We start from the raw sequence: 12,742 nt of genomic DNA, 5'->3' as shown, positions 1-12,742 counted from the left end.
CATCCTGAAGCAGCGTTTCCGCAGTTCCATAGCTTCTCTCGGTTTCACACAAAATCACTATTCAAAGGGTACTTCGTTGCCTCCTGTTTCGGCTCCTTACAATGACAAAACTCCTCTTTTGGGGGACACGAAACTCGGTCCATGTCCATCGGTGCAACGCAGTCAGGAGACAGAGGTGCCATCCGGATGTGCCCCACGAAGTTTGAAGTCTCCCGAAGTTTCATTTCTCACCGCAAGGTCACTTCCTAGCGGAGATAATTTAGCTAGCGAGAGCGTTGTCGATGAAACAGAGAGCAAAAAGGTCATTGAATCAGGTTTGAATGAACGGCTCGAGGCAAAACATGATGAGCCGTGCTTCGCATGGACTCGGCAAGGGGAATGGGAAGGGCCAACAATAGAAGCGGAACGGTTACCGAATCACAGCAATTACCGTCCTATGAGCCAAAGAGAAGTCTATGGCAAAAACTGCCTCGACGGAGCGGCCAGAAAGCTGGCTGATTTCTCTTTAAAGACCAAGGAATGTTATGAAGTCGGTTTAAAAGACTCGCAGGACCTTTCCAGTTGCCCACAGGGAGACGAAGTCTGTAAAACGCGCCTGGAATGGGAACAGCTGACAAGGCAAAATGTCCGTTCTTGTATGCATTCACAAGCCTGTCTGCCACCTACGAAAGCCCATCAAGAGCACCTGAGCAATAACGAAGCGCGCGAGTTCTCGCACTATGAGAGGAACCATGATGAAGAGAAAAAGCCACGAGAGCAAGCCCTTACAGAGAGTTGTGGTGCCTCAGTTTCGTTCTGCTGTGCAAAGCGCGACACACGCTCTGCCTTGTCTCCTCATTCTCCGGTGCAGAAATCGGAGGGGGGAACCCAAACCAAAGTAGCACACGGTCGAAAAAAGGTAACGTCGGGGGCAGATGCTGAAAAGAATGCTGACCTTCACATTGATCGCCAAGACCGTCGAGTACAAGAACTGTTGCGACAGTCGTCAAACCGTTACGTGCGAAGGTCCTCTGTGCGCCGCATCGAAGCGAACAGCACCACTACGGATGAAGAACGAATCGCCGGAATGAACAGAAGACCGGCACGTTCCCCGGGCGTGGTCTCTCTTCGAACGCACAACGTGGACGGTAAGCCCGAAAAATGAAGGGGAACCGCAAGAAATTTTCGTTGTCGAATCGACGGTGGCGCTCGTGACTACGCTAAATTACCTCTAGTTAGTGTAACTTGGGATTTCGAATTCGTTTCAGCGATGTACAGGACTTGACAGAGAAAAGAAGAGGCCTTGCTAGAACACGATGTCTCTAAGCGACGAGGAAATATCTGCCGTTTGCTGAAATCGTGGTAAACTTCGTGGGAGCGTCACCAGAGACCCTTGCCAAGTTTGTCCGAGTAGCTCTCAGCTTCGTGTTTTATGGTGAGTATGAAGTCTACTTATTTCACTACAGCTCTCTTTCGCTACAGGCGAGTGACGGCACGAAGTCAGATTGGGGTTCGCGTCCAGAAAAGCCTTGATTTTCATACGATGTGTCCATTCTTTGTTGTTTCCCATTGTGCCCACAGATTCGACGCCTTGCAGAAAGTCAACTAAGACGAACGAACGCCCAACCACAATCTCAAATGATCACCGAACTGTTGAACTAGCTGTCGCTACCTGCGGATCTATGAATCCCTTCGTTGTCACACGCAGACGAAGTGTGGGTCTGCTGCCATCAGAGCGCGCCGCCGGCAGGTCATTCGCAACGGACTGTGCGCGATCTAACGGATCTCGCAGACGTTCCTCCAGCCCCGTTGCTTGTAACGATACAAAACACCTGCCTGTCTTCTGGACGAAGAAGGATGAATCGCGGGAATATTCAGGCAGCCGACAGTACTATGTTGCCAACCAGAAAAACGGCAGGTCTCTAAGGGTTCATGTAGCGCTCGAAGATGCCGCCTGCCCCAAAGGCGACAGGACAACGCAGAAATCGCTTTCTTCAGGGACTGCGCCTACACAAAAGGAACTCGAAAGGCGCCGAGTACCTGTTCACAACGAGGGAACAAGCAAAAATCCAGCGCGCTTGACCCAGTCCAGTAAAAGGGCACACCGAGCTGAGCAAAATGTTCCACAGCATCATGACCGGTCCGCGGGGAAAGCAACACAAGCGGGTTCCGTAGTGGTGAAGGAACAGGTCGTCCGACACCATGACTGTGTCAGGAACACTTCTCACGGCAATACCACCGATACAACGAAGGAGAAGGCGACGATAGAAAAAACAGAGTCGATAGATAGACAGATCCTCGAACATTCTTGGATGTTTCCACGTGATGAATATCGGCCTCCACTGAGTCCTGAAATTCCCTTCAGTTTAGACGACGATGATGAAGACTCATTCTTCAACATTTCTCAGATCGATACAAAAAGCTCCATTCTGGCGCAACAGGCCACTTGTCGTGTTACAAGGTTAGAGCCAGAAGAAAACGATGCAGACAAGGTGCATGGGGAGTCCAGTTTCTCTCCTGATGGGACGGTTCGAGGAAATCAAGAGTCACCAGCTTCTTTCCAGTCTACTTTGGTTGCGACGAAACATACGATCCCCTCCACAGCGAGAGAGGAGGACCGATTTGTTTCCGTAGTAGAGAGCGTCGCACCACATCCCCTTCCGACGAAAAGTGAACAATTACAAGAATTCGATCTCCTGGAAAAGCGCGCATGTCCAACTTCAGTGTGTTCTGAGCACCGGCGCTCCCACATGGAGGAGCTAGGATGGAGTGCTCTCAATGGACGCAGCAGATCGGCAGAAGAATTGAGAGACAAAAGAATATCCAGGCCATATAGGAATCATGCTGCCACTGCAGAAGTGATATTATTTCCTGTATCTTCATCCCCAAATGCGAGGCAGGTGATCGGTACACAAGGTACAGCAATGGCCGTCGACTGTTCCATGAGGTTTCTGAGCAAGGAAATGGCGTTGCCACGTCGTGGTCACTCAGAAGGCATAAACTACGTAACAAAAATTTCGGAAATGGGTACAGAATTTCCTTTAAAATCCTCTGGTTGTCTGAACACATGCGTATCCCCTCCTTGCAGCCTGTCGCAGTCGGGGCACCGATCATATGGAGGACACACTATCGAAGGTCGAAGCAAGGAAAGTGCATCTGAGAGAATGTCCTGTGCAGGGAGAAATTCCGTTTGGCCATCAGCGGTACCTGTGTCTAGAGCGGCTTCCGTCGGCAAAAAGAATCTCCGGGAAAAGGGAGAGAATTCCGGATGCCTCTCGTGTCACATCAGCTGCGATAGTTGTAGCACGGTAGACACAGTGAGCAGGCGAGTTTCGGAGTGCCACCAGGGCAGGGGCGTTCTCTACACGCCTGCGGAGTCTCCTCTCCCAACTGATTTCGACGACTTTCCCTCCGACCGGTGGGACACAGAGTACGAGGCTCTGCAGCAGTCAAGATTTTTCTGCGCTTCGGCGAAAAATGACCCTAGCCAACAGGACGACAAAGGAAGCAAAGCGACTCTCTCTCACAGGTGTCAACATCAAGGTGGAATCCCAGCTTCGGCAGTCGAAGTGCCCGGGCGTTCAAACAGTTCTAGAGTTGAAGTTGTTAATGAAACTCATTACGCTAGTAGTCACAGTATTGTTGGGGATAACCTTAAACTGCCCCAAAACTTTTGTGCTGGTACTAGGAGTAAGGAAACTACTCACAAAAGTCGAACGTCTGTTCACACCGCTACGAGCCAGCTCAACAGTAACGGTCCGGTTAGTGAGAATAGCGGTGGTCCCACGTATGGTAAGACCCTTGCTAGAAATTCTCAACGGCACACAGTGAAGTTACGTTCTGAAATCAAGGCTCGGCGCAACCTCAGGGCTCCAACAGCCTATGGGGAAGACGAACGGCAAAGCCCTGTTACAGATCCGGTAGTGTGCAGTTGGAGCCACCCAAAAAAGGCCGAGTGGGGACGACGTTTTCGAATTCCCTATGAAAACATGGAAGAAAAACTTTTTCGGCGTGTTCGCGAGTGGAAGGAGACAACGCGCATTGCGGCAAATATTGCAGAGTCGGTAGAATCTAGCACAAGTTGTTTTTTGCGACAATCCGCAAGTCAAAAGGATTTTCCAGCTATCAACTGGAAAACATGGACAGGCGATGCTCAAGGTCAGGACAGTTGTTCTTCAGACAACCACGAAAACCCCCCAATGCAGACAAGCGGTAGTATCCTCAGTGAAGCAATAACCGAATCAAAACGGTACTGTTTTTCGCATTCGTCGTGTGTACACCTAGGAGGACAGAGCTGTATTTTGTCTTCCTCTGGTTGCTCTCCGATAGACACCAGCGTGACCGACTCTTTGATTCGCAAAGCGGCATTCTTCGTCAGGAACAGGCAGTCGTTACCTTTACAGGATGCAGATGCGTGCTTGTTTGAGCGAGAGACACAGCTGCGTGGTTGTCAAAACGAAGGCAAAAATGACGGCAAATACTGCGGGAAAGACATAGAAAACATCGCTCCGAATGGGGCGCGTCTCCGTTCACAAGCAGAGGCAATTGAGGGGGGAAACGCCAACTTTGAGGAAAACGCCTGGAGTCTTGGGCGATGGTCTGCAGTTGTATGTACCCCGTGGAAATTGCTTACTGCGCCTCTCTTCCTCGAGTTTTCTTCTTCGTCGTCGCCAGACGAAACCGAAGCGGATTCCAGCGACTGGTCGTCTTCGTCTCCCGGTAGCGCAGAGAGCACTCCTCGCTCCTGTCTTCGGCCTCATGCTTCTTGTCCAGATGCTTCTTTCGTCGGTTGTGCACACGCTCAGCCACGGGAACCGCCACTTCGTTTGGCTTCAGGTGGATTCTGCCAAGATGACTTGGGGGGAAGCATTTCGTCAATTTCCACCAATTCCGAAAAAGAAAGGAATTATTCTGCTCTTGTGACAGCACCCGTCGGCAGCAGTAGATCTCTCGCTGTGGAGAGAAACGAGTTGCAGGACGCCACAGTGTGCTGCTCTCGATGGTTTAAAAGAGCCCGTAGACATATCCCCCCTTCCGCCGCCGGCAATTGTCGACAACGGATACCCCATCCGGTGGAAGATAAAAGCAGTGCCAACGCGATGTCGCTACATAGAAAAATCCCAGCTGATTTGGCATGTACGGGGAAAGAGAGACAAACGCACTCCAGCGACCCAGTGAGAAGGGGCTGCAAGGGAAACGATACAGATGCAGAGAATGAAAGACAGTTCGATGAGGAAGAGAAAGGTCTGCAGGTGGTCCAAACAAAACGCTGGTCGCGGAGCTCATGGTTCTGGTGGAAGCCGATAATCGCCGCGTGGGCTGACAGATCCAACACGCCAGGGAGTGCCTCGCATACGAGTCTTCTGAATGTGAGTGCCCCCACTTAACGGGAAGCGAAAAGCGATGAGGAGCAAACGATTGCATGGCATGTTCGTGTGTATCTGTACTTGTACGTGTCCCCATCTACTGTTTCACAGTTGCAGAAGAGAGATTAATCTGCTTTGTCCTCCATCTTCTGCTTCACTTGTTCTATCATTGTTTCCAAAATGGCGTCTCTTGTGAAGCTAGTACTTCTCAGTCTGCAATGTGAATGTCTAATTGCGCACGAAAGGCGTGGACCAACGTTCGGGGAAATTTCTCCTCCGGGGACTCTTTCCGTCTGACAGCACGGGATCGTCCGGCCCTTCGCTTGAAGCACGAGACGTGAGGGGCTGCTTCACTTTAATGCATGGCAAAACGAAAACTGGATGCTCGTCTTGGTGTGGATGCCAGCGACCAAGCACACCAGACGAAAACACACTTACCCTTACATCGGTACGAGAACATCCGTAAAAACGTCCATTTACATGATCTAGAACCGCAAAGGTACAAGCTGGTATGTGGAATGAGCCCTGCGAACATGTGTTCCAGAGTGGATGCTGATACGCGTGACTTGCGGCGCGCACTCGATCCAAAATCTTTTCGCAATAGTCATACGAGAAAGAGATATGTGAATACATGCAAAAACGTTTATTCATATTCATTCAGAAATGTGCCAGACTGCGACTTTGGATAGTGTCGCATCGTTACAGGAAGAGACTCAGTCACTAATGTCCATGCTAAAAAAGCCTGCTCGGAAACAACGGATGTTTACATATATATATATATATATGCGTACATTTGCAAAACTAGGTACACTAAAATGAGCCCCCGTGTGTATTTCTGAATGCGAGAGGTCGAATATGTGCGTTGCTGACCGGTTTTTTCGTCACCAGTGGATTCGCAACGAACTGTGTTAGTCCCGGTTCTTCGGTCAGGAAGAACATGCAACAAGTAACGGAGTTCTTTAAGTGTTCGCCGACAGAACAAAAGCAGTCGGCTGAGTCAAAAGGCTCCCAGTCTGCTGAAAAAATAGCATGATCACCAATTAATGCACAAGTGAAGGTGCTACGGAAAACGACTAACAAACACGGCACCGCAAGATGCGGAAAGTTGTTACATTACTCATACGCAGGGGAGAGCGGAGGCCGACGGACGGGTGGGGATGAGGATCTATACGTTCACATTTATGAACATATATATGAATGCGCGTTTTACATCCGAACCCACACACGGTTACGCGTTCGAATAAAGGCTTGTAGAGAAACTGGACAGAGACTGCGACAGCTTTGCGTGAGAGGAAATATTTGCACAGAAAATAGCCAAGCTGGTACATTCCCGCGGCTTCGCGGGCACTACAAAGTCACTGTTGCTCACAGTGGGGGGCAACGGAACAAGGCATTTCGAGAAGTCGGGACACGATTGCCGTGGTAACGAAGAAAGGCGCGCCCCTGTACAATTCATTGCTTTGCCGATTTTCAGCTTCGCCTTTCCGGTGAGACAGGGAAAAGACGGGAGGAACATGTGAGGTTTCTCGGCGAGGAACCGGTAAGACAAGAACGTGTCGAGCGAGAGAGAAAAATGCGAGAAGAACGACTCAGTGAGGAATCGCCAAAATTCGGGGCCCTTGACGCGTTTTGCGTCTGAAGGGATGGAGCATCGAAGATCCCGAAACTCACTGAGACGCGTGAGCGCGGCAAAGAATGAAAAAACAGCAACGCCTAAGCGTTTCCCCCGTGCATTCGAGCGCCAAACTTATATATCTACCTACGCAATGTACACACAGAACTCTACACACACGCTCCAGTCTGCGAACACGAAGAGATACACACACAGAGCCACGTGCATACAGGGACGACGCGCCTACGCGACGAGCCTGCAAACCTCCACTTCCCACAGAAACATCACCTCTGCTGCTCCAACCCCTGTCGACAGAAATGTTCCCTTGCGTGACAGAGAAAACAAAAGAATTCCCACATCCCGAACAGAAACGACGCATGCACGCAGATGTACGTACGCATGCACGCAGATGTACGTACGCATGCACGAAGGCTCTTCCACGCATCGCTCTGCACCATGGCTACTCGCGTTTCGTGTCTCATTTGAGAGTTCTCGCTCGAACTCGCGTTCTTGTCTACATGAGTAGTCGAAAGTGAACTCGTCCGGAACATCGAGACCGAGAAAAACACGGAAAAACCACGGGGACTGACACACTCTTCCCAACCTCGTACTCAACAGCAGACTATCTTCACACCATTCCACCGTGTACCCTTATACATGCATATATATCTATAAATATATATATATACATATGCCAGGAGACACATGTACGCAGACAAATACGCGTGCAGAGGTAAACGCAGATCCGCGAAGCCTCAAAAAGCGACGAAACATGGATGCGCGTTCCAAAGGAGGCAGGACACAGGAAGGGATATCCCAGCGCTCCTCGTCATGCGGAGAAGCGGTGATGACCGCACTCCGAGTCGAGTGTTTTTGCAAACGCTTCCCCCGACCTCAAACGCCGAGATCCAAGAAAAAAAAGTGGTTCGTTCCACTGTCTGCCTCCCAGGCTTCTCAAGGCGTGACTCGCCACGCCAAAGAACGCGCGTGTGAACAGATATTATATATTATTTTAAATATATGAAGATATCGGAGCACAATTGCGCTGTATCCCTCCACCGCCCAGCAGCCTTCGACAATGCCGTGGGCTCCAATCAACACTCGCCACTTATTCGCCCCTGAAAGTAGCAAGGCGCTTGATGTTGTCTGCTAAATCTGAGAAATAAGGATGCTGCATCGCCTGGCGCGCAGAGATTCGCTGGTTGCTGTCGAAGCGTAGCATCCGCGACAGCAGATCCGTCCCTAGAGGGTCGAGCTTTGGCACCTGACACCAATACACCCACACAGTGCGGTGTCTGAAAAGTTTGAGTCCAGCCTTCTACGACACTCATATGTTCTCTTTCACACCGCGTATGTTCTCCGAGAGGAATTCCACTACAGACTGGCCGTTTGGTGGGGCTTGTGAACTCCTCACGAATCTAGGTTCACCACCTGTGATTCGAGCTGGTTCCCGCCACGCCATGAACTCCTGGAGAAAAGTTCTGCATGCTAGAGAGAAAATGTGTCTACGTCCTTCACCACGGTGGACGCCGCGGTTCTATAAGAAAGGCGTAGAGTCGAACAGACAAATACACGGTTTTTTGAGGTTGAACGGTGACGATTTCTCCGTTCGAGACCGAAGACGCTGCGCCTTATCCCGCCCTTGCTTCCGACGCATGCAAGATGTGCAACTACACAGCGCGTTCCCGTTTCTCTCCCCCACGCTGTCCCAGAGGAAATCGCTGCGAAACTCTTACCACTTGATCCCACGGCAGAGGCGGAAACTGAGGAAAATCGCGGTTCCAGTGTGGCAGCTCAGCGAGTTGCGGATGCTCCGACACCTGAGGAGTGCCGAGAACTTTGAAGATCTTCATCAGCTGGTCTTCGTTGCCCGTTCCGGGGAAAAGGGGACGGCCGTTCACCATTTCTACGCAGAGAAAAAGTTGCGGAAAAGCGCAATGCCGCGACGATTTTAGAACCGGAATCCACACCCAAAGTCGAGATGCAGTCTGGTGTACAGACACTGAACGCGGGTCTCCGCCCTGGGCACCCAAGTGGAGATCGTTGCACCAGCAGCGAGCAAGGGAAAGGCGCTGCACTGAAAACGGAGCATACGCCTCGGCTTGGAGGGAGACAGCGCGACAGCAAGGTCGAGGAACGGCGAGTCACGTACTCACAAAGGACTCATCCCGCCTTCTGCATGACGCTTGTTCACCGCAGCCACAGGCAACTCTTCGCGTTCGTACGCAACACAGGACACAGCACGGCTCAGGGACAATGCACCATCAATTCACACACGGCTCTCATGACGTGGACCGTCGGATTTTCCAAAGAGCGATTTCAAGCGCGAGTCGCTTTGCTTCTTCCGGCCTAACGGGACTGCGAAATCCACCGCATGTGTGTTCACCGCGCAAGACGTTCCAAAGGAAATTCATCGCCTTGGCAGTTCTCGCAAATTTACACCCACCGACGATCGTTCCTGCGATCACTGAAGCTCACCTGCGAAAATGCAGCCGACACTCCAAATGTCTACAGGCGTGGAGTAGGTCTTGGAACCCATGAGAACGTCGGGAGCTCTGTACCACAGGGTAACGACCTCGTGGGTGTAGCTGCGGACGGGGATGCCAAAGGCGCTGAGTGGACAGCAGAAGAGTCGAGGAAGAAGTCGACTCCTGACGCGTTCTTCCTCACCCCAAAACGAGCCAGCGTCGCTCGAAAAAGAGTCCCAGGACACAGGTGCAACAGCGAGTTCCCGAAAAACCGTCACACCACGGGCTCTCGCACAAATGCTGTACAGAAGCCAAAGTGGAAAATGAAAGAGCAGCACTCGTACGAAACTCGTCGTTCCCCTGACTTCCGCTTCTCTCGCTCACGTTGAGAGTCCTCCAGCCACACAAGTCGATGCATCTCCATAGCTTTCTGGCAACAAAGGTACGCGCATATATATATATATATATATATTTCTACTTCGGTGACTCCAGTGGACAGTCGAAATACGGTCTTCGTATCCTTGACGCGGGCTCTGTCTAAAGGACATGGTAACGAGTACAACTTGCAACTCTACACGGGTCTGTGTCCGTCCACGACAGCTACTATGGAGCCTCGAGCGCGAGACCCACGGGTCGATCCACAGTCGCACTGAGTACCGGCTCTGTCTTGCAGCCTCCAAATAACGGCATATCAGAATGATGAATGTATGCGAATCTGCCTCGGCCCACCGACACAAATACAGAGAACCAAGGCGCGCACAACGATCTGTAAGGCTCGCAAAAGCAGCAGATGTCTCTTCTTTTCGCGTGCTTTCGAGTCAGGTTCCCACGCACCGTGCGAGTCCAAAATCTGCAAGTTTCAGAGCGCCTTCGCGGTTGATCAACAAGTTCTGAGGCTTCAAGTCGCGATGCAAAACGCGATGCTCGTGGCAGTACGCAATTCCACATAGCAGCTGGAACAGGAAGGACTTGGTCGTGCTCGGCTCCAAACCCCCTGACGCAGAAATTGCCCACAGTGGAACTCAACTCTCGTCGGAATCCGGACAACACCGAAAAACAGCGATACCTGGCCTGTATATACACCCGAAGGCGCGCCAGGACAGGCGGCAAACCGAGAGGCTGTGTTCGTAGAGAGTGACGGGAGAAATTCAGAGACGAGGATCAGGAAAGACTCGAAATCGACTGTTCAGATACTCAGGAATGTGCGCAGCAAACTGCACACTGCCGAGAAGGACCCCATATTACCTTGATGAGCAATGAATTCACTCACGGTGCCCACCTGCTTCTGCGTCTACAAGTCACCTCACGTACGCTCGACTAGCAGGCAAGGAGAGGGAAAGCGGTCAGGAACATCGAAAAATGATGCAGTGTGGAGAATACCGCATGTTCATGTGAGGACTGAAAGAATTCGAACGCGCAGAAAAAGAAACCTACCGTCGCAGACGTCAAGAAGCTTCTTCAGGTCCTGGTCCAAATACTCAAAGACAAGAGTGAGGCGTCGATCCGTGTGGATCACATCCCGCAAGCGAACGATGTTTGGATGGTGGAGCTCCTTGAGCAGAGAAATTTCTCGAATCGCTGAGTCCAGAAAAGCCGCAGATCCAGAAGCAAAATGCGGTTGCCGCGAGTGTAAGAGCTCTCTGTCGGGCGTGAGAGTTCCATCGCACCAAAAGTCAAGTGTACAAAGAATGATCCAGTTGAATCAGACACGCAATCCGCAACCGCATGCGCGGGAGACTTCTCCCATCAGACGTCGCAGCATGCACACACCTCTCAAATGATGCTGGCACACCGGCATGGAAAAACGTTGTCTGAAACCTAGACCTCCAGCCACATGTGGAGGAGAATGTGGAAGAAGAAAAACGCTTTCTCCTGCCAGTGAATCGGGGGTGTCACTACAGAACACGAATTTGTTACACAGGAGGCGCAGATCTCCGTTCCAAACTCGTAAGACATACCTGTCGAAGGAATGCCTTCATCTTCTGCTTCGAGGCGAATCTTCTTCAAAGCAGAAATTTCACCCGAGTGGTCCTGCGCCTTGTACACGACTCCGTACGTCCCCTCGCCTATTTTTTCCAGCTTCTGATACTTCTCCATTTTCCGGAAGGCGGTAAGAAAGAACGAAGAAGAGGAGACACTCGCTGGACTCCGTGATCTCTCCACCCGAAAGTCCACGCGGGTCTGTCTGTGCACCGAGACTCGCTCACGGATTGCGCTGCTGACAGACGTCCTGTCCCTGTCGCGAAATCCAAGACAACTCCTTTCTACAAAAACTCTGCTCGTCGCCTTCCCCCTGGAGTTTCCGGGAGGCGCGAGGCACAGATTCAACAGCTCTCCACGCCAAAGGAAGCCAACTCTCGTGGAATGAGGAACTCGAGCTGCACGGTCGTCGCCGCGAGTTCCTGCCTACATCCAAAAGGACTGTTCACGCGACTTTTCTCCGGTTTCTCTGAAAAACAAAGAAACGCTTGGGCGACCAAAGTGGACCGAGAAAGCGACCAAGATGTCCCAAAAGCATCTCGGTCTCTGGATGAAAGCAGAAAGGAAACGCCGCTGCTGAAGGACGCCCGGCTTTGCGGGTCGTTCTTGCTCCCGAAAAAAAAACAATTTTTTGAGTGGTACACCCTACACAGTCGCTTTTACTACAGCAAGGTGGAGTGCAGAGAGGGGCAGGTAATGTGTGCGAGGCCAGCCGTTTTGTGAGCTCGTCTGCCCGAAAGAAACCTCTGAAAAACGGGGTCTGCTGTTCGAGAACGAAACCTTAGTTCCGACGGTCACTCGACCCGTCAACCGGGGGGGAGGTGCGGGGCTCCGAGGCGAGAATTTCGCGCGGATGGAAAAGACTAGTACAGAAGAGGAAGCAGAGGAGCTACGCGGAAGACGCTGAAGGCAGCCAAGGGTTCCCACGAAAAATACTTTGAGAAGGAGGTGACTCGAGACAAGGGGGGGAGAAAAACTGGGAAGAGGCCACAGGGACGGACGCCGGCGTAAGACAACGCTAAGAAAAGAGAATCTGCCGCCTTTTCCCTCAAATCACTTGAAGAAAAGGACTGGTCAGGTGAAAAGGCGGTCTGATGGAGTGTCCTGTTCCCAAAAAACCTGACAAAAAGCGCGAGGTGGCAGCTACCGTCGACCAACAGGAAGCAGCTTGTGTCCCCGGAGGTCTTTCTGAGGAGACACTCCAGGGCGTCTCTCTGCGGGTCCTTTACGAGAGTGTGAAAAAAGCAAACCCTTCCACTGCTAGAATGTGACGAATGAACAGCAGGTTCTCATCAATCCCGACAGCAGCGAGAGACTGGTACAAGGGGGGAGGAAGA

At 51.5% G+C, this 12,742-nt stretch overlaps 1 protein-coding gene across 1 annotated transcript; it reads right to left on the bottom strand.

Moving 5' to 3' along the window:
- Positions 1-8,065: 8,065 nt before the first annotated feature.
- TGME49_218220 (cell-cycle-associated protein kinase CDK, putative) lies at positions 8,066-12,370 on the bottom strand (the record flags this gene model as incomplete). The annotated part of the gene is made up of 6 exons (XM_002370569.2): positions 11,384-12,370; positions 10,860-11,003; positions 10,260-10,419; positions 9,436-9,569; positions 8,694-8,863; positions 8,066-8,221 (listed from the first exon to the last, which is right to left on the bottom strand). Exons 1-6 carry the CDS (start codon positions 11,520-11,522, stop codon positions 8,066-8,068), a joined length of 903 nt encoding a protein of 300 aa, XP_002370610.1. The 5' UTR covers positions 11,523-12,370.
- Positions 12,371-12,742: the final 372 nt, after the last annotated feature.

The sequence above is a fragment of the Toxoplasma gondii genome, chromosome XII, assembly GCF_000006565.2.
Source record: "Toxoplasma gondii ME49 chromosome XII, whole genome shotgun sequence".
In the NCBI taxonomy this organism is placed as follows: Eukaryota; Apicomplexa; class Conoidasida; order Eucoccidiorida; family Sarcocystidae; genus Toxoplasma; species Toxoplasma gondii.
This window is presented reverse-complemented; position numbering and strand designations above follow the sequence as displayed.